At 31.8% G+C, this 22749-nt stretch overlaps 2 protein-coding genes and 1 pseudogene across 2 annotated transcripts; 2 read left to right on the forward strand and 1 right to left on the reverse strand.

The window, feature by feature from the left end:
- Positions 1-336, forward strand: part of LOC125821824 (uncharacterized) — a 5589-nt pseudogene extending 5253 nt beyond the window's left edge.
- A 1137-nt stretch (positions 337-1473) lies between these two features.
- On the reverse strand, positions 1474-3952 carry LOC125821825 (uncharacterized). The gene is made up of 4 exons (XM_049501188.1): positions 3378-3952; positions 2717-3267; positions 2016-2626; positions 1474-1920 (listed from the first exon to the last, which is right to left on the reverse strand). Exons 1-4 carry the CDS (start codon positions 3950-3952, stop codon positions 1474-1476), a joined length of 2184 nt encoding a protein of 727 aa, XP_049357145.1.
- Positions 3953-14565: 10613 nt separating this feature from the next.
- Positions 14566-21928, forward strand: LOC125822392 (protein STRUBBELIG-RECEPTOR FAMILY 8). Its single transcript, XM_049501788.1, has 16 exons — positions 14566-14929; positions 15536-15668; positions 15758-15829; positions 15918-15983; positions 16075-16146; positions 16272-16343; positions 16902-16973; positions 17052-17117; positions 17213-17278; positions 17372-17694; positions 17847-18103; positions 19537-19808; positions 19891-20026; positions 20481-20623; positions 20709-20865; positions 21503-21928. The coding sequence occupies exons 1-16, from the start codon at positions 14812-14814 to the stop codon at positions 21650-21652; spliced, it is 2175 nt and encodes a 724-aa protein (XP_049357745.1). The 5' UTR covers positions 14566-14811; the 3' UTR covers positions 21653-21928.
- The last annotated feature ends 821 nt before the right edge of the window (positions 21929-22749 follow it).

Here is a 22749-nt window from a genome sequence, read left to right on the forward strand (position 1 = left end):
TGTTCCTCAACAGACACATGGGACTTTGTAAGTTTGTGTATTTTTTTGAATTCACCATTATCAAATCATCAATTTTATATTGTTTACTTTTAATGTGTTGTATTGTAGGGATTGCGGTATTTATATGCTAGCTTTTGCCGAATACCTATCATACGAACAAGGGATCCCAGGGGTAATTTGGATGCATCATTTTTATGGTCAAGATACGCTACACTTCTTTGGAATTATGGCCAACAAAAGAATGATGCCGGAGCAATAAGTGACAATGAAGCACCTCCGCGACATAGCAGGCTTAATGTAGCATTACAGGATAATGATACAATTCAAATACACTAGTCACTGTCTATTTTTTGGTGTGTTAATATGCATTAGTTTTTGTATTGCTGTGGAACCCTTCTAAAGTTTTCCAGTCCTGATTTTATTAATGTAAAAAATCCTGATGTTTTGGTTCAATCTTCTTAGTTAATATAATTTTAATATTTTGAAGTTCAGGTTTTATATTCATGTATATATTGTACATGTCTTATCATTTTGCAGGCATACTACCTGCATACTTTGGTTACATTAACTTTTGGGATACATAATAGTTTATGTATTTTTTTTTAAAAAAAACAACAGCGTCCAAACTAAAAAAAAAATATACAATTTCATGTTGTTACTATTTACACGTATAATGGGATACAAAAAGATTGTATGCATTCAAATAAAAAGACAACATATATGAAACGAAAAAAAAGCAAGCACTTTCAAGTGTTATGCATTATTTATTGGATACAAAATTTACAATATATGATGTTTGGGATACTAACTGATATTGAAATACAAAATGATATTGAAATACATCATGATGTTTGGTATACTAATAAAACAACACTTAATATTGAAATACAAATACAATAATTTAGTTTGAGTAGAAATTATTGTATTTGTTATGTATTTTGACCAAAAAATGTATCTTGTATGCATTCAAATAAATAAGAAAACATATATGAAACTAAAAAAAAGCAAACACTTTCAAGTGTTATGCATTATTTATTGGATACAAAATAAACAATATATGATGTTTGGGATACTAACTGATATTGAAATACAAAATGATATTGAAATACATCATGATGTTTGGTATACTAATAAAACAACACTTCATATTGAAATACAAATACAATAATTTAGTTTGAGTACAAATTATTGTATTTGTTAATTTTTTGACCAAAAAAGTGTTTTCAGTATTATTTTATTTTTACTACTAATTTGTATTTATATTTTTTTGTGCTACATACAATTTTACACATACAATTTAAAGTAACTTCACGTTAAATACAACAAATATAAAATAAATTAATAACATGTATATGAATAAATTTCGAGCGAAAACATATACAAAAGAGAACCAGGATACTAAATATATAAAATAGTAGGCATTAGAATTTGGGATACAATTCCACTTTAATAAGATATAAAATTGAAGCATTATCAACTAAACAATACGTGGTCCATTCCTACATGAACGCCTATTGTGCCCCTTAAACCACAAGTACTGCAAGAATTCTTGCTCTTCTTCCCATATAGCTCGATGTACGCCTTGTCACGATACTTCTTGGATGGCCTTCCAGGTAGCTTTTTGTACTTTGGAGGCCGCACTATGTCGTCATTAATATACCCAGGTACATTCCACTCGTTTTGATCAGGTAAAGGAGTAATTGGAATTTTGTATGTATCCAACAAGTTACTTGGCTTGTACATGTCGGAACAATATGGTCCAACATCAAGATGTTTCTTCTTTAAAACGGCCCAAGCATGCGAACATGGTATTTCATCCAATTGAAACCTCTTGCAAGTACAAGTTTTATTTTCCAAACAGACAATATAGGTTCTACCTTCGTGATGAACGTTGTACACATAATTATTTGATGGTACAATCTACAACAAAAATCAGATATGTTATGAATAATGTACGCATAAAAAATCAGTTATGATATATAATGTTGATAAACATATACAATGTAACAACATACCTTCATACGTAATGATGCCTCTTCATTAGCAACAAGCATCTCTTGAGGTTTACCACAAAGTGTGGTGAAAGTATGTGAAGCAGACGTATGATTTTTTAAATTCCATCTTGCAAACATCTGTCTTACTTCCTCAAGAAAATCGTATACTGGTAATTCCCTTGCTTCAACCAGACATGCATTTATGCACTCAGCTATGTTTGATGTCATAACAAATCCTCGATCAACTGTTGCATATACCCTGGCCCATTTTTCATAACCTGCCGATTCCAAGTAATTCTTTACACGAACATCAACTTGTTCAACCTTTTCCATCAATTCATCGAATTCAGATTGTTTGTATGCCTTTGCCATCCCATAAAAAACTTCCGAAAGACTATTGTGTGACTTTTTAAATAGTGTTTTCACATTTTTCCACAGATGCCAAATACAGGCATAATGAGGGACTCCATCAAATACCCTTGAAACTGCCTTTATAATACTCTCGTTTCTATCGGATACAACACACATGTTATCTTTAACTCCATGAGCCACTCTAAACTGTTCAAAAAACCAAGTCCAGGATGCATCATTTTCCGAATCAATAATTCCATATGCTAGCGGCAATATATTTCCTATATACAGAACATTGATAAAATTATTAATTCATTAAGAAATACAATTTTAAGTACTGAATCAAATTTCATATATTATAATTTGAATACCTGCTCCATCAACAGTACTCGCAGAAACAAATGTACCATTATACGTCCCCCTGAGATGGCTGCCATCAACTACGACAATTGGTCTACAACATTCAAAACCTTTTATGAACGGGAAGAGAGAAATATAAAGATATAAAAACTGATTTTCATCGGTTTTCTTCATTCTTATATGTGATCCAGGGTAGGAAGTGTCCAATATGTATAAGTAGCTCGGCAATTTACTATAAGATCCAGATGGTGTCCCCCTTAAAGAAATTACAGCCTTTTCCTTAGCCTTCCATGCCACTGCGTACGATACATCTACTCCAAGTGTAAGGCTGACATCTTGTTGTATATCCTTTGGCGTTAACTTCCTTTTATGATCAACTAATTTGGGTTGAATCATACCTCCAATAAGATTGCTTGTTGCCTGTCGATGTTCATACACCTTATCTTTCAATGGACATGTGTGCTCATCTACGAATTTTCTAATTCTAAACATTCCAGATTTATTGATACTTGACGACTTCAACATCCATCCACATTTCTCAGACACACAAACAAGTGTATAACTGTTTGAATATTATACTATTAGAATTTGTATAATACAAACTAAATGTTGATATTATGTAAAGTCAAGTTGAAAATACCATTATAAAAGAAATCCAACCCAAATACATACCATGTTTGACTTGATCTGTCTGTTCTCCATTGGAATCTATGCTCAATTGCGTATTGCGTCATCACAGATTTTAAAGTTTCCTTGTCCTTATAAACTTGATCTTCCAATACTACCTTATGTTTGGTGTTTGTAATAATGTCGCAATTCATGTAATCGTTATTGTTCGGCACACTAAGCACTAATGCTTGTGTATCAACTATATCTTCTCCATCTATTCCACACATTCCAAATCCATCTTCCAAAATATTTCTATCAGCCAATTCACAATCATTCACAAATACGAATACACATAGAGGATACTTTGCCAATTCCTTGTTATCTTTCTTCAAAGACACATACACCCTCACACCCATGTCGTTGTGTATTTCCAAAGGTGCATTACTACCCTCTATTTTATACCTAAGTTTCACACTGTTGAAGCTCAAATCAACACAAATTTGCTTAGAAACAACATCTAATAATTCCCTAAATGTCGCATATTCTTTTATCACAATTGCTTCTATATTGTAATCAACGCAACAATTATCCTCGTTCCACCTTCCAGAATGCATGACTAGAAAAGTAATGCTTCCCATAACTACATTAACAAATATATATTTGATAATCACATAGTTGCAGTATTCTAAAACAAAAAAATTGTATCCAATATCAACCAACAAAAGCTCCCATAACTATTTTTTGTATGCATACATTAACAACACCTTCAAAATAACAACTGCTTCAAAACTAAAAAAATATACAATTTCATATTGTTAATATTTACAAAAAAAATTGTATTCATTCAAATAAAGAACATACAACTATGAAACTAAAAAAGAATCAAGCATTTTCAAGTCGTATGCATCATATATTGGATACAAAACATATGATTGTTCATCAGCTTGTTCATGTGCTTTTTATGGATTTCAATGGAACTGACGTCGAAATTTCAAACCATACAAAGATTTAACCGATTCAAAATAAACAATACCTGATGTCCAAATTTCTTGTATTCAATAGAACTGACGGAATTATAATCGTTGAATTCGAAAACATCCGATTTAACAATATGCCGAATTCGATTCGAAGAAGATAGGAAATTGAATGATTAGGAAGAAAAAACTTTTTTTGCAAATTTTTGTTTGGAATTATTAAGCACGGAAGACCAAAAAACGGTCCACAGAAAGAATGGCAACATTCGCGCTTTTGCAAAATGTAACTGAAAAGCTTTAATATCATCGTTTTTTCCTTTTTTGATGTTTTATGTTACATGTTTTTCTCTATTTTTTTATTAAGTATTTATATTCTTTCAGATTATCAAAATATAATAAATACATAAATCATCCTTTTAACAAACTAAACTATTGTCATTTTTAATAAATAGTTAAAATGTTGCTAATGAGTCCCACTAAAGACTTAAATATTGCTGTTTTGCTAATTTTCCCTAATTTTTTAATTTTCATGAGTGATATGTCTAACCCATCAAAGAATGAACGAAATAATTAAAGATATATGACAACGAATTAAATCGAAATTGATAAGTAAAATAATTTAGATTCTGGATTTTGAGATCGATAAAAAAGATCATGATGTATGAAAGTATGTATTAGTACAGTTTGGCCTTTTTCACTTCATGATTTGGTTGGTTTCAATTTTTCTATTTATGCGATTGCTTTTCCAAAGTGCAATGCATGTATTAATCATTTAGCCGTACTACTGTGGAACATGCTTAGCTAATTTGTTTCACTTTTATTGTACGTGATTGCTGTTTTTCAGGTGCCATATATGGAGTGCTTAGCATAATTATGCATGGAATCATTATACTTATCCAAGCATGATAAATAATTATAGGCTAATCCTTTTTTTACACTTATTTTTTTGTAGTAAAAGTCAATCCAGCTAAAATTGATCAGCTAAATTAATGACCCTACATCCACCAACCTAATTAAAACATTTAACAACTCACAAACAACCAAATAGGTTTGTCCTTTTCAGCTCCTCTAATTAACCTCTCTTTTTAATTAAGTATTATTTTCAACCAAAGATTTTTTTATTTTTTTTTTGAAATAGTGAATAGGTAAAAGTGAACTAAAGAAATAATTAAAAATATATAAAAAAGACTTCGAACAAACACCAGACCTAGCTAATTAATATTGTACGTATGTGCACAATAAATTGCACCCACTCCTATAAATGGTTTGTCTCCGTAACAAAGTAGTACGTCGTGGACACAATGGTAAATGTTGGAAGGGGGAATTTAAATAAGAAAAAACATGTTTTTATTGAGTCGCTTTTGTTAGGCAGCACTTTTTTTAGTGTGGAACTTTTTGGTGCGAATTTGAATTTAGTCGTATTTCAACGTGAGGTACCTGAGAAATAAAAAAAATGTCTGAAAAAAGCCAGCTCATAATTCATATGTACGTGTTTTTCCAGCTGAATAATGGAGCTCATGAGCTCATTTTTGTCTGTAATATATATAAAGAAAAATTGATTTGAAGGAAAAAGGGGCTGCGTTTTGTTTGTGGTTGAACAATACGACAAATTAAATTTAGTGGATATCTGACCCACAAACTCCAGTTTTCGTACATTTCGTCTGTTGCTCTAAAATTAGAACAGGAAAAAACAGAGTTTTCATTGTGTATTCATTCTTCTAAAAACTATACATATATGTGGTACAACTATGTGTGTATAACTTAATTTGCATTTAGATATGCATTATGAAATCATGATTTTAAGTCAGCATTAAGATATATGTGATTTAGGATTATGATTTTAAATCTCAATTTTTTCAAAAAAAAATAATATAAAACTTGTCTCATAAGTTTATATTTTGTAAAATATAAGCCATCATTTTAATTTTTGCAAAACAGAACTCTTGTTTGGCATATTCGTACCAGAATTATATTAAAGAATAACTAGTTATTACTATTATTGATTAATAGATTTTTAATTATAAATTTATGTATATTTAAAAATTATTAACATAGAGATAATCAATTTACCAATGAATGTCTTATTAATATTCATCCCTATATTCAGCTATTGTGAAATTCATAAACCATCAACATCTTAGCAACCGAAAATGACACAACGAAGATAAAATATAGTTTCAGACAGAGAAATATCCACAACTACTAATACATAACGTAACTTAAGTGGCATAATGGAGATTTTATTTGATGGTCAATTGGTCAACGCACTTCAATAAATATATCACCATCAAACTTTTTAGCCCAATAAAATATAGTAATTATTTTTAACGTTAGTTATATAACTATATTATATATCGACTGCACCAGCCAACTTAGTTGTCCTAACTCTCAAACAATGTATCTTAGTTCCTAATATTAATGTTCCTTTGACAACCTTCAAAACATGAACTACTCTTCCAGAAAATTTAAAAAAAAATACAAGTAGTTTAAGATTCTGTATGTATATCATTTCAAAGTATTGAATACAATGCCAAATAAATTCTCATTAATCTAAGAAATAATTGATTAATTAAATCAAAAGTAACATAGTTCCTTATTTTAAGAAAAACTTTTATATATATATATATAATGATATAATACAACCCCATGTGGTTGAGCTTTTTCCTCTACCTACTTGCCTAAATGCTCATTAATTTGTATTAATCAAAACTAATTAAGTAGCATATATAATTTGATGTTCCAATCAATGAAATACTTTGTTGTGAGAAACAATTTATCCACTATTCTAAAATAAAAATATGGTAATAGTATCACATGTTGTTGAACTGTTTCCCTATCTACCACTTTTATTTTATATTAAGTTTTCAGCTAAATTTTAATAAGATGTGTCAAATAATAAGTGAAGGAGAACTTAACAGTGATAGGGCAATAATGGAATAATTGATTGACAAATTGAAAATATGATGGAACGTTACACCTGCTACCATAAAAAAAAATTGACCCCTAACTACTTGATTTTTTTCCCACTTCCATTAATAGCAATTTAGGATTTCAAAAAAAAATTAATAACTCAGTTGATCTATTGTTGAATTTTCATCTTATTCGTTAAGGTTTGATTTTCCTCCTAGTAATCTTCTTTGTCATTTTTTTTCTCGCTACCATTTATGTAATTAAAAAAAAACAACTTAAGATTTAATTTATCCAATATAACAGTCACATATGATTCTTCTCTTACCCTAGTAATTTTCTTCTTTTTTTGATTCCCTTTATTATGAGCATCTTATTTTTTGAAGTAGTATTTCAAAGGAATACTTCTACCCTGAAAAATAAGTGATTGAATAATATTGTGCTGAAATACATTAATAAAGATATCAAAGTGTTTAATTTCTAACAATTTAAATAATTAATGAGGTGTTACATGTATTTAATTTTCCGATGTACATTAAGTGAGTTTTTTGTCAATTTACAACATGTTCGATTTAAGTCAAAACTATCAAAACACAGAACATGGTTATTGCTAAAAAAAAAAAGTAGACCTAACTTGCAGTTAAAGAGATGCTTTAAAGACCTAACATGATTGTGTTGTTACAATCAAGGATCAATATTGTATCAATGAATGATCTTAGAAAAGTCTATTTTGATTATTGCAAGATTTAAAATTTAACATGTAATTAATACAATTGTGTGTCATGCATGCACATATATGTTATAGCAACTTTCACATATAGTAAACACAAAAATTATATTTATATGTCATAACTATAGTTTTTGTATATTTTGCTCCATAGCAAACATAAATATGTATATTTCGCTATACATATACAAAAGAAAGCAGTGTATATAATCTATTTCTGTTTCGATATACATATATAAAAGATCAATTGTATAATGTGTGTTTGTATAAAGCGAGAAAAAGAGAAAAACAAAAGAGAACTGGGCAAAGGAATATTTGTATTGTATAATTATAAGTGTATCATACGAAGATATATGTATTTGCATGTGTATATACAATTTTCTCTCGCTTTATACAAACAGAAACGCAATTTATACATTCGTTTGTATAAGCGAGAGAGGCGAGGGAGAGACTGGCGAGCGAGATCTGGGAGAGTGGCGAGCGAGATCTGAGAGAGGAGAGAGGGGAGCGAAAAATAAAAATAAAAATAAAAATAATATATATATATAATTTTCTCTCGTTTTATACAAACACAAACACATTTTATACATTTGCGTTTGTATAAAAGTGAGAAAGGCGAGGGAGAGAACGAGAGTGGCGAGCGAGATTCACCAGGAGAGAGGCGAAATAGCAACAGTTTGCTATGAGGTACAATTAAGTCAAACTATGTTTATAGCATTTAATTTGAATTAATAATCTGCTATTAAATACAATTTTTCTAATATGTTACTAGAGAAAACAATACTCCGAAACTTAAGAAAATGAAATATTTGTTGCAACTTCTTTTCGATCATTGGTAATGAGACCCTTCAGCCAGTTGGCTAAAACTTTAGATGGAAAAATATTTTGGTACATCATGTTATTAGGAAAAATCCTTTTCAGAATTTGGTCAGAATGATAAAATAACATATTTCATACTATGTTATTTTACCTTTTTATTTTTAATACATTTTAATTAAAAATATAAAAAAATCAATTTATTTTAAAATAAAAGGATATTATAGACTTTTAAAATTTCTGGCCAATTTTTTTGGTCATTTAGCATTGCCAATGCTATTAATTATTGTGAACCTAACCAGTAATTATTTCTGTTCTATTTCAATTTAATGTCCTCCAGATAACAGTCATACTTTGGCAGAGGCTTTTATGTGAGTTATTCAATTTGTAGGTAGATTCTTTATTGTTGTCTTCTTACTTTTTCTTTATTTAATTTCTTATTTGTTTGGTGAAAAAAATGCAGTACCACAAAGTAAATTTTTTAAAATTCTTTGCAAAAGTAAGTTGATCTTTTTCTTTTCTTCTGATAAGCACTAAACAATTAACATTAATAAAAATGTATTTTTATTTAAAAGACATTGAAGAGTTTATAAATAATTAAAAGATGGAATCTAAAAAGGCACACTAGTTTGTTGCTTTATATATGGTCTTAGAATATTGGAATCTAATTTGTGAATTGTGATGCTGCCTCTAATTTCAAGTCAACAAAAAGGTTCCTGTCTCCTACTTATGTAAATGTAAATATAAGTCCATCAAAATAAACTACAGCAAAAAAGGAAACGTTTCATCATCGTAAAATAAAATAAGATTTCAATCTTCTCCCATCGATCTAGATTATGTGAATCGATGTAGCTAAATGATATTTAAAAAATAGTCTTAATATTTTTAGGTTAGCGATTTTGGAAAACTCCACTTACGTCTTAAATATTACTTATTAGATTCGAACCATAAAAATAATATTTTATTTTAATATGTTAAAACTTTCGACGTAAACGTAATTAAAATATATATATTTTACTTTAATAAGGTAAAACTTCCGACGTGAACGTAACCTAATTAATTGACCACATAATCGGACTTGACATCGGATGTATTTATTATAGTATTATGTAATTTATAAAACATAGTCGGTTCCAAACCTATACATAGTGCAATAAGGTAGACTAACTAGTAATTATGCCGAATCAAATACTTGGACAATGAACATCTTCTATTTTATTTTCTAATCTAAGCTAATAGCATAAGTTGCAACTAACATGGGTTGTGGTGCAGTGATGGACTATGTCATCTTTATTTGGAGAACGTCTCGAATTTGAGCGTATGAAGAAAATTTTGTTGGGTGTACCACTCCTAAATGAGCTCTGATGTGTCTGATTCAAATTTAGTTAGTATTTTAATATAAACTACGGACACCAAGTGAAAAATTAAAAATAATAATAATGTAGGTTAGTATAGTATTATTATTTTTTATTTTATTTTTTTCACTCGATATTTGAACGATTTACTTAATAAGAATTGAACTTAAATTTCTAATTAAGAACGAAATTTATTGGTGTATGGTATTCATATAAAGTTGAATACAAAAAAGAATTCTTAAGTTCCTTCAACTCCTATTATATTATCGGTACCGACAATTATAGTAGTTTTTATTTAATTTAACTAGTTCAAATTAAACTGCATAATTATGCTAGTAGTGCATAATCACACAAGTATTTAGCATGCGATAAGTATACAATTGTATTGCGATAATAATTGAGGGGAATCCGAATTCAAGATTTAAATTTTAGGAATTTAATATTTAAGGTTCAGACTATTAAGTTTATTATATTTTTAAAATTATGAATTCATATCTATTTTTTATTACAATTTCAATAGATTTTTCACATAATTTATACTCCATGCTGTTGTAGTACCGTTGAATTCATCCTTATAATGTTTACACCAAATTAATAAATATGTGAGATGCGTTTATATATAATATGTTAATACTAAATATGCGTAATTGACATGTATTTTCACCTATTAAAATATTAATTATAATAAATTAATATAATTTAATATAAATAGCGATAATATTATTAAAAACTTATAAATGATTCTTCACGAAAAGATCGCCAAATATGTCAAATCATCGGTTCAAAAGTTACAATCTTGTTTACACTTAGAAGAAAACACTTATAAAATTCATACTCCAAGAATCTTCAACAACTCTACTTCATGGATTTTAAAATTTTCCTATTAATCTTCTAATTAATCACCAAGTGCTTTGGTGTTTTAAATGTAGGTACTACTTCTTTAAAAAGAAAATCTTTCCTAAAAAGTAAAATATATCTTTGCTAAATTATCCGTAATAAATACTTCGAAAAAAATGTTAGCACTTTAGTATTTATTTTTTAATTACGTATAACTCTCTTTATTAGGAAAAAATGAAAAAATATTATCAATACCTTCTTGAATGTAAAAATATCACTTATTTTGAAATAACATAAAAAGATAAGAACACCACTTATTTTAAAGTCATCTTACATGTTATAGCATGTAACATATAATTTAGTTTTAAAATTTCAAATTTTGTATTTTAAGAATATTTACATGAGATATATAGTGCATGAAACTTAAAACTCCTTTTTATTTATTAGGCATAATACATAAATATAACTCTTAACTTGGCTTCAGTGGACAATCATGACCTTTAAATTTTGGGTGTGCGTAAGTACACACTTAAAATTGTTTAAAATTAAATAAATAGACACAATTTTCCTACATGACGTCTTAGTTGCCAATTTTTTGTGTCATACATGGCGTACTGTGTGTATTATGTCACGTAGAACACGTGTGTCTACTTATTTAATTGTACACATATTTAAGCATATATTTATATACACCAAAAATTGAAAACATAAATATAAGTTAAAGCCAAATTTTTTTTAGGATGATTTGATGGACCACAATTTGCTTTTCCAACAAATTAAAGGAAGTCAAATCTAAAAAAAATCAAATAAAGGAAGTCAAAGATGTGGAAATTAGAAGAAAAAGTTATAATAATACCAAAAAGATACCCCTCCAAACTCACATCACTACAATTTAGTCCCTTTCAAAGTTTGAATAAAGCCCCCTGAAAGAAAGTCTAGTCCTATTCCACATGCCCATTCATACCCCATTTATTTATTTTTATTATTCCAAATACTGCTGTCGGTAATTAAATCGCACATTAACAGTAAGCCTCTACATTGAGGGGTACTTTCGTACACTAAAAACATCATCCCTTTAAAGTAATATCCATTTTCCCTTGCCAAGATGTTACTTGCAGGCTGACTTCCTATTTCATACCAAAACTTTTACACAAATAGCCTTCAAATTTATGTTTATTTTTTCTAGTTGATATGCATATATATTGTATACAGAATATATATCTGATGGCTGTCTTTCAGTTTTAAGCTATTGGCTGAACTAGTAATTAAATTATTATTTTTTTAACAAGAGAAATAAAATATCTTAAAAATTACTGAGAACAAATTACTCCCTTACATGAGCAAAGCGAGGGTGTTTGGTAGGACCAGCAATATTTTTTTGAAAAATAAAATGAATTTTATTATTTATATTTAAATATTTGATAAATAAATAGAAAATATTATTTCAATAACATTTATGATAATGGAAAGTAGGGGTTTGGGGGTAACGGAGGAGATCAGATGGTTGAAAGCTCGAGGCTAAGGGTGTTGGGTGGGTGGAGAGAGGACGCTGACGAAGGAAAGTGAAACTGTATTATACTATTTTCATTAGAAAAAATATTTTTCTCATTTTTTGAAAGCTTATTTATTTAGAGGAAGTATTTTAATCAATTAAATAAAGAAATGTATATTTTCCTCCGTAACAAAAAACCCCAATATATGAATGAATGCCTCAAAGTTTCGAAGTGAATTCAAACATAAAATTCTTAATTTTAAAAAATTAAATACTCTTAATAAGCATCATAAATCATGCAAAGGCAAATTACCATGTCACTTCATCACTTTTCGTGGGAATTCTCCTCCTCCACTTTTAGTTGTTTTGTTGCATATTTCGACAGTTAATTTAATTAATTTTTAAAATTAAATTATATTATATTAATTTGATATTTTAAACAAAAAAATTAGCTATTAAAAAACTATACAAAAAATACTATAAATTCCAATTTTTGCATATCAATATGAAGAAAAAATACATCATAAAATTTTAGTCAAATTATTATCATTTGACTCTAATTTTTTTTTATAACAATTAAAATTGGACAGAGACCGTAGTAATAAATATTACATCATCTAACTTTTATAGAGTAATAATTCTATATTGTAAACGACAAAGATATACTATATATAGTGCCTTTAATTATAAATTATTTTGGTCTGCCGTATGAATTCTCTACATTACTTTCATTTTATATGTTTGTTAACCCTAGGGGTGTTCATGGTTTGGTTTGGATCGGTTATTGGTCAAAATCAAAATTAAATCAACTTAATCGGTTTTAAAATTATCAAAACCAAACCAAACCAAATATAATATACATTTATCGCTTTGGTTTGGTTTGGTTTGGTTCAGTTATTCGGTTATTAACCATACATAAAAATAAAAGAAACAATTCATTCAAAACGTGAAAAAAATGACAACAATCCATTCAAACAAAAAAATAGTTAGAATGACTGGCATTACAGAACTTTCGATCATTGAATTTACTGAATAAAACTTCAAAATTCACTATTTTGGCATAGAAGGAAGAGACAATGACATTTTCAGTCCCACAAATAATTTTCATAGACACTCATATACATGAAACCAATAAGAAAAATGTTCTCACCTTGGACATTTTTTCTTTCATAAGTAAATTATAAATAAATTTTGATGAAACATATATAAAATCGTTAAAATTGCTTATAAATATAATATATTATGTATGTATAATAATAAAATTTATGTATATAACTTGTTGGTTCGGTTCGATTATTTCTTCGATTTTTTTACCATAACCAAACTAAATACTATCGGTTCTTAACAATCTAAAACCAAACCAAATCAAAACTCAAATTAAATCGATTTGGTTTGATTTTTCGGTTTGAATCAGTTTTTATCCAAATCATGAACACCCTAGACTTGAACCTATTGCATTTTTTACGTGCATTTGTGATATTTGGTTACAGTTTGTAACAAATGCTATTTTAATTATGTATTTTATATAAAACTTAGTAAAAATTAATATAAAAAATCTGTAGAAATAACTTTTAAAATATTTATTAATTAATTTTAATATTTAAATTCTAAGGAGGCATATGGATCATTTTGATTGGAATTTGAGATCAGTTATAATTTATCAACAATAACATGTTGTTTTTAAAGATGGAGAAATTATTTTCTATACAAAATATCAAAATTGATTAAAAGAAATAGTAAGATGTTAGAGAGAAATATGGAAAATATTCCTAAATTAGGCGTGAGTTATTAGTCTTATGTTGAATTATTGACTGCCTTAAAAATATCATTTTGCTTTGACTAACTGAATTTTAATACACCACCGATTTTGCAACATGAGTAAAATATATCCTAATTTTTTCTTTAAATTTAGAGATATTTTTAATACTTCTTTTGATTTTTTACTAAGAGTCACATACCATATAAAAGTTTGAAACTACTTGTTATGTTATGTGGTAGATCGAGGGTGATCCCGTGGAGATTGGGTGATTAGAGGGAGTGTAATTTAAAGAAACTCAATTAGGCGGAGTTATCTAATTAATCAGTTTTTGTTTAATTAAAGCTACTACAAACTACAGTAGTAGTTTTTCTAATCTTTTTATCGATTTTTCGCCGACACCTGTAGATACACACTGCCAGTAGAGTCTTCTTATATAAATTTCTCTCTCTTTTCATTAAAAAGAAAGCTTGGAATCGGAGAGTCTCTTAACGATGGTGATACCTACCACTAGTGACGACGTTACCTTCTTGTCATTTCCCTGTCTTTCTTTCGCCATGCTTCTTCTTCTTCCTCTTACCTCTGTCTCTGCACAACCCCTTTAATTCTTGACTAACAAGAACAAAACAGAAAATGAATAGAAATAGCTGTAAGCAAGACACCCTTTTCCCCCTTTTGCCAGTAGTGGTGATTGTGGCAGTGGGGTTTTGCTCATCTTTTGTTGCGGAAGGAAACACTGATCCGAATGACTGTGAGTTTCTTCACTGGTTGAAAATCTTGGATCCGTTTTTAGAGCTTCATTAGTGATTTTGTGCTTAGTGGGTTTAGGTGTTTTTCTGTTTTCTTGAATGTGTCGAAGGAGGAGGCTTTTTTTGTTTTTTGTTTTTGTCACTAGGTGAATCTTGTGATATAAGAACGCCTTTCTTGTGATTGTTTGAATGCTTGATTTGGTTAATGGGGTAATGTATTTGTTTGCCCTTCTTCTGGGGTTCTTTTTCTTCCCTTTTTGTTGTGGGTTTCCCTGTCAATGCAAGTCAAAGATTGATACGTTAGTACAAAAATATGGATTCTTGATCTTTGTACTAAAAATTATATGACTGGGATTTTCTGTGATTATAATGTGAGGACGCATGCAATTGAATTTGAATGCTAAAACTGTTTGATTTGATAAGATAATATGTTTTCTTGCCCTTTCTTGGTGTCTTTCTTGTATTTAATTAGTTTCAGAGCCAACACTAGCTTAAGATTGAGGCTGTACTTGTTGAATCTTGATAAGATATATATTGAATCTTGGTTTTCTTGTTGGAGAGATGTTCTGGCTTTGGCTTTGTCGTTGCCTGACTCTTGTAATCTGCAGTGCAAGCTCTTCAGGTCTTGTATGCTTCACTGAATAGTCCTTCACAGCTCTCTAATTGGAAGTCAAATGGTGGCGATCCCTGTGGTGAGTCTTGGAAAGGAATCACTTGTCAGGCCTCTTCTGTTGTTTCAATGTAAGTTTGCATAGCATTAACTTTGTGCGCATCATTATACATTTTAGTTATGATTTGATTGATATAATGGTTGGTTCTTGCTGAAACAGTCAAATTCCTGATTTGGGACTCAATGGATCGTTGGGATACATGCTAAATGGTCTTACCTCGTTAAAGAACTTGTAAGAGCTTGTCCTTTTAGTGGTAAAGGGTAATTTAGAGGACCTACTATCACAATAAAATTGAACTTCTGCTATCTGTTGTCTTCAGGGATATGAGCGGCAACAACATTCATGATTCTATTCCATATCAGCTTCCACCCAATCTCACTAGCCTGTAATGTTGACTCCTTGTTATGTGTTTGGTTTGTTTGAAAACTTCCCGGTTTATGATTGTCTCACTGGAACTATAATCATTGTCAATGCAGGAATCTTGCAAACAACAATATAAGTGGCAACATTCCGTATTCCTTTGCTGGCATGGTTACACTTAGCTATCTGTGAGTGGCCAGACTCACTAGGCACTTTCCAAAACAAAAATAACATTTGCTTGGTCTTCTCTTTATTCTATTGAATCATTTCTGGCAACTATTTAAAATAGCTTACCCTACGATTCATTTTTCAGGAATCTTAGCCATAACTCACTCTCTCAAACAATTGGAGAATTGTTCACCAACCACTCCGATCTGGGAGCCTTGTAAGTGTTCTACTTAATCTTTACTTGATTGATCCTTTCTGGTAATTTTTTTTTCCTTTTCTTCTTTTTTTCTAATAAAGTTCATTCATTGCCACACTTGAAGGGCTTCTTTTCCTACACCAGTCCAATTAGTTACTAGCTTGAATTCATAACACCATGGTGTCTCCGACCCACAGTAGCTGGCCCTTCATTTGTTTTGACGTGCCTGCAATGTACAGACATGACTGCTTCCAAATATGTTCTCAAAGCAAATATAGGATCTAATCATATACAAATGCCTTTTCAGAATCATTATCTGCTTAGTTTTAATGAACAATGAAGTCTGGAGGCTTGTAAAGTCCTACATTTTATTTTCCTTCGTAGCTTTTTTATGTGGAAATTCGTTTTGATTGTATTAGGATAGGTGCCCTGCTCCTCTTTGAAGCTTTGTAAACCTACATTAGAGCTCAGTACCCCTGCTACAAAGAGCTTTCGGGTTATATTGATTCCTCATGTCTTTTGAACATCTGTTTCACTAGTTAATAGTTATAACTTTTCACTGATTTGCTGCTACTTCAGGGATCTGTCCTCGAATAATTTTTCTGGAGATCTCCCCTCTTCATTCAGTTCGTTGACCAATCTTTCCACACTGTAAGCATAATAACTTTCTACTAATAGGATTTGCTGTTCCGCTACTTGACTTACCCATGAAATTGGCATCCCCTGTAGTCATCTGGAAAACAATCAGCTAAGTGGCCCTCTCAATATCCTGGTTGGTCTACCTTTGACTAATTTGTAAGTTTCAATACCTCTTCTTGAATTAATGGGCTTAGCTAGTTTGATTCAATGCCAGTAGAGTGTTTTATGGGCAAAACAAAACCTTTTTGCAGAAATGTTGCAAAGAATCATTTCAATGGATGGATCCCGAATGAGCTCCGATCTATCCCTAACTTCATGTAAGTAATTTCACATCCTATATATTCTTACATGGTTTAGAATGTTACAGACTTACAGTTTCAAGGGGTGTGACATAACATCTAATATGACAGATACGATGGGAATTCCTTTGCAAATGGTCCAGCTCCTCCCCCACCACCATACACTGCACCTCCTCCTGGAAGATCTCGCAACAATCGTAGCCATTCTCCTCCTAGTTCACGTGCAAGACCAGGTTCTGATGGCCAGCCATCTCCAGAAAATGGTGATAAAAAAAAGGGATTGACAACTGGAGCTATCATTGGCATAGCTCTTGGATCTTCTCTTGCAATTCTTTTTGCTCTGGTAGCGCTTGTATTTTGCTTCCGGAGGGGCAAGGGCAAGGAAATTGCTACAAGACCCTCTACAGGAAGTCTTCCAGTTGGCACAGATAAAGGTGTGTTCCCTTAAACTTTTTTCCTTCCTGACTCAATATTGTCATTGGTGCTAATACCCTCAGATGACTAACAGTTGTGGTGTGATGTGCCATCTTAATTTGGAAATTGGTACGAACTCGGTTGATTTCTCATGTACTCTGTTTAATCTTAGTGAATATGGAGGTACAAGAGCAAAGGGCGAAGCCTGTGGCTGCTGTTGCTGACTTGAAGCCCCCACCTACCGAAAAGGTGACTGTTGAAATGATACAAGGGAAGAATGGATCTGTCAGGAGAGGGAAGTCTCCAATAACTGCATCTGCTTATACTGTTGCTGCATTGCAAACAGCAACAAACAGCTTCAGTCAAGAAAATCTCATTGGTGAAGGATCTCTTGGGCGTGTTTATAGGGCAGAGTTTCCTAATGGGAAGGTAATTTCAGATGTTTAACGTTGTAACTTCTTACCTTTCCTACTCGTGATGTGCATTCAAAACTATTTGAAGCTGAACAATATTGAATAAATTTAATCTGTCTCTCATGGACATCTTTCATTTTTGATGCTTCGGAGAATCACATACTTGTGAGTTGTATAACGTTCATCAGATACATAAGGACATCAAAAGGGGTATATCAAGATGTTGGCCACTCCACCTATCACCCTATTGCTAAGACGCTATAGCATAGTATCAAGCCGTTACACGTGTGGGACAGTGTTGCATTACCTAATGTCCAACCTCGGGTAAATGAGGCTGTAAAGATATGGTAACTCAACCCCAAAAGCTAGCTCATGAGGGGAGGATTGCCCAAGTCCATATAAGGAGACCACCAGTCCATTCCCTAACCAATGTGGGACTTTTACCCACTCTAACACCCCACTTCACGCCCAGGCCCGCTGGAGCATGGACCGGGAGCCCAAATGGAGATGAACCTTGATACCATGTAAAGATATGGCACCTGGGCTTAACCCAACCCCAAAAGCTTCGCTCATGAGGGGAGGATTGCCCAAGTCCATATAAGGAGATCCCAGTCCATTCCCCAACCAATGTGAGGCTTTTACCCACTCTAACAAAGGCATCCAAAGTAGTAAATAAGGTTCTTGTCTTACTATATCCATTGCCTTAACGTTATGGTTGAACCCTTAGATCCTTTCACAATATTTGTCAAACCGGGCAAACACTAAAAGGCTACATACTTGATCTATGTGTTACTAAACCTGAGTAGAAGTTAGTAGACTTCTTGATACTCTGCTCGCATGGGAGTTAAAGTAGTGGGTCCTCTTGCTAGTACATAATCTGTTTTGAGTGATTCTCTTAACTGAGATTAAGTCCTTGATACTCTTTGATTCAACTTGCTCTTTTAGATCTTTCACAAAGTTGATTGCCCACAGTAGGCTCACATTCTGATGAACACATGTCAATTGTTCACTCCTCTGGGTGGTCTGGTCACATCTTTGCTTTTATCTGTCTTGTGATGTTTGATGGGTGTAATTATATGGTCACTTTGATGGTCATCTCACTTCTCTTCTCAGCCTGAATTAACTATGATACTATAACCTTGTCCTTTGGTTACATGATGCAGTCCTAAGCAAAAATATTCTTAGCAGTTTCAAAGTTTGACATTATATATCTTCTACTTTGTGGTTTATTATTGGATGTGCTACTGGTTATTTCTTTTTGAATGAACCAATTGTGTTGACTATTTCTCTGCTCCAAACTTGATGCCAACTGTGTTCCAATAAATGATTTAAGAATTTCATGTGTCAACAACATTTTTGATGAGGAAACTTTTAGTTTTTCATTCATGTAGTTTCTACGGAAGGTGCCAACTGAAAATCTCAATTGATCTTTTGAACTGTCCTTACCAGATAATGGTCATCAAAAAGATCGACAGTGCAGCACTGTCGCTGCAGGAGGAAGATAACTTTCTTGAAGCTGTCTCAAATATGTCAAGGCTGAGACACCCAAACATTGTTCAATTGATAGGATATTGTGCTGAGCATGGACAGCGTCTTCTGGTTTATGACCATGTTGCAAATGGTAGCTTGCATGATATGCTGCACTTTGCTGATGAGAGGAGCGAATTGCTTACTTGGAACGCCCGGGTTAGAGTAGCGCTTGGCACTGCTCGAGCTTTAGAGTATGTTATAGCTGTATAGTATTTTACCTGTCTTGCCCTTTTCTTGTTGGGTTAGCTTAAAACTTGACCGTCTTCTTTTCAGGTACTTGCATGAAGTCTGTCTACCTTCTGTTGTACATAGAAACTTCAAATCCGCAAATATTTTACTAGATGAAGAGCTCAATCCCCATTTATCAGATTGTGGGTTAGCAGCTTTGACTCCAAACACAGAACGCCAGGTGAGTGAGTAAAGAAGATTTAATCTACGTCGTCGTTTTAACAGAGGGTGTTAATAATATTGGGTGGTACGTGATGCATATCATGTTTATGAGATGATGTCAATCAACTTACCTAGTACTGTAGTAGGAGCAATATTAATAAGCAACTATTTCTAGGTAGATCTTTACAGACTCGGTCATGAAATTGGAGATTCTGATTGTGGCAGCTTAGTTTTGTTTTCTAATTCTTCTGGAGCAATCTTGTTAGATGCTTAAACAATTGGCTTACCATAGTGCACAAACTTTAAGGAAGACCCCTTCCCCCTGCCTGAAATTCCATTTAGTTCTGTGAATTATTTTTGTGAAAAGAGAACCTCTTGTACTGAAGTTCGGGTGAAGGAAGCTAATGTGGGAAGGCTAATTGACTCAGTTAAGGGCATTGCCTAAAATTGTAATTACTTCTGAATGTTGGCAGGTGTCATCCACACAAATGATTGGTTCATTCGGTTATAGCGCTCCTGAATTTGCTTTATCTGGAATATACACGGTAAAAAGTGATGTATATAGTTTTGGTGTGGTGATGTTGGAATTGTTGACAGGAAGGAAGCCACTTGATAGGTAAACTAGATCTTTTTACATTGCTAGTCAACTTTTACACTATTGAATTCTTTTAATGACTTGATTCTTGTTAACAATCATATAGTTCAAGGGTGAGATCGGAACAGTCCCTTGTGAGATGGGCTACGCCTCAACTCCATGATATAGATGCCTTGTCAAAAATGGTTGATCCTGCACTAAATGGCATGTATCCTGCAAAGTCTTTGTCCCGTTTTGCTGATATTATTGCACTCTGTGTTCAGGTGAGCTTTACTTGCATGTTCTTTCATTTGGAGCATAACAGTTGTTAACATGTGAAGCTTAAAAGATGAAACCACTTCTAAAATATCTTTGATGGAAGCGAAAGTCAATGATAATAGGGAATTTACACACTTAAGGACCAAACTTGACATTCTAACCCGTCAAATAAATGATACACTACCAGTTTTTGCATTCTATATAAGTCCAAATTCAGGGGCGTGGATAAATTGGGACCACCTGCACTCTGAGTTTGCTCATGGCTCAGTGCTGAAGTGAATTGATGTGCTTCAGCAAATAGATGACCTTTCTTACACATACTCGGTGAGTCTTGGAATGGCGAGAGCACCCATCTTGGTTTAAGTTAGTTTGGGAACTTCCAAGGCGTAAGTCCTTGCACACCATGGTCCATAGTGGCTTTGGGTGCTTAGTCTTTAAATGAGAAATTCTTAATTAAGCTTTTCTTGATCTAAGGTGACTTCAAGACCCACTCAACTCACGAAGAAAAATCTGATGGACTCAACAAAATTATAATGAATACTTGCTCATTGACATATCTGAAGTGAATTACTTTAATTGCAATAATTTGAATGCGAGTGTTTTCTCCTTGGTAATAACTTTTAACATCTATTTCCTGTACAGCCTGAACCAGAGTTTCGACCCCCAATGTCTGAAGTTGTGCAAGCACTGGTTCGGTTAATGCAAAGGGCGAGTGTGGTCAAAAGGCGATCCAGTGATGAATCAGCTTTCACATACAAGACTCCGGATCATGAGACGGTTGACATGCCATAGATAAACATACACGACGAAGCAGCCTTCACAATTTTGTAAGTAACTTCTGTGAAGGTCAAGAGCAACTATGGCAGATAAAACTCGGAGGTGTCAATACCAGGGACATTAAAAATGTAATTATTTTTCACATCTTCCTCGTTAAAAAAAAAAAAGAAGCTTTTTTGCATCCCAATTTGAGGTACATAATTCACTGACAATGTCCTCCAGAGTATATTTACAAACCATCTTGGGATACTGGATATAATTTATTGTCAATAAGAACATTGCTACACATTATCATTCTGTGTTTGTTTATATTACAGTTTTTCCCATAACTTTTGGCTAGCCTAAGAGCTAACTGCATCGGTCGGTTCGGTTCGATTTTATGTATAATTGGTTCGGTTTTCGGATTTTAAAATGTTAAACCAATAATCAAATCAATAAGATATTTTTTATCGATTTTCGGTTTCTCGGTTTTGGTCCTTAATGATTCGATTTTCGGTTTAATCAATAAGAAAATACTCATAAAATAAATATATGACTTTTCTATTAAATTTGATGCGAAAATACAATAATATAACTTTATAAATGCTCATAAATTAGAAACAATAATAACAAACCTGAAAAGAATTATACAAGTGTAGCGCAAAAAGAAATTAAGAAGAATAGGGTTTTTACTTTAGATTTGAAGTTTTGTATAATGTGAAATTATGAGTTCAAAGCTATTGTGAATTGTGAATTGAAGACTAAATGACAAAGATAGTAACTAGTAAGATATTGAGATTAATATATAATATTTATGTACAAGTAAAAGTAGTAAATTACTAGTCTTAATGGGTTATCGGTTTACCCAATAACCCAATATTAAAAACCAATACCGAATCGATAATCCAATAATTTTTTTTAAAAAACCGTTAACTCAATATCCCAATAACAATAAACCGATAACACTTTTATCGGTTCGATTTTTGCATCGTGGTTGATCTTTGTTTTCACATGCAAGGGTATGGTTGGGCTGTTAATGAAGACGTAAAATCATAGAATAATTATGTTGGTGAAAGGTAACATATATTAGAGTAAGAGCTAACGTGTAATGGAATAGTTGAGGCGTATACAAA

The sequence above is a fragment of the Solanum verrucosum genome, unplaced genomic scaffold, assembly GCF_900185275.1.
Source record: "Solanum verrucosum unplaced genomic scaffold, falcon-dt-bn FXZP01000103.1, whole genome shotgun sequence".
In the NCBI taxonomy this organism is placed as follows: Eukaryota; Viridiplantae; Streptophyta; class Magnoliopsida; order Solanales; family Solanaceae; genus Solanum; species Solanum verrucosum.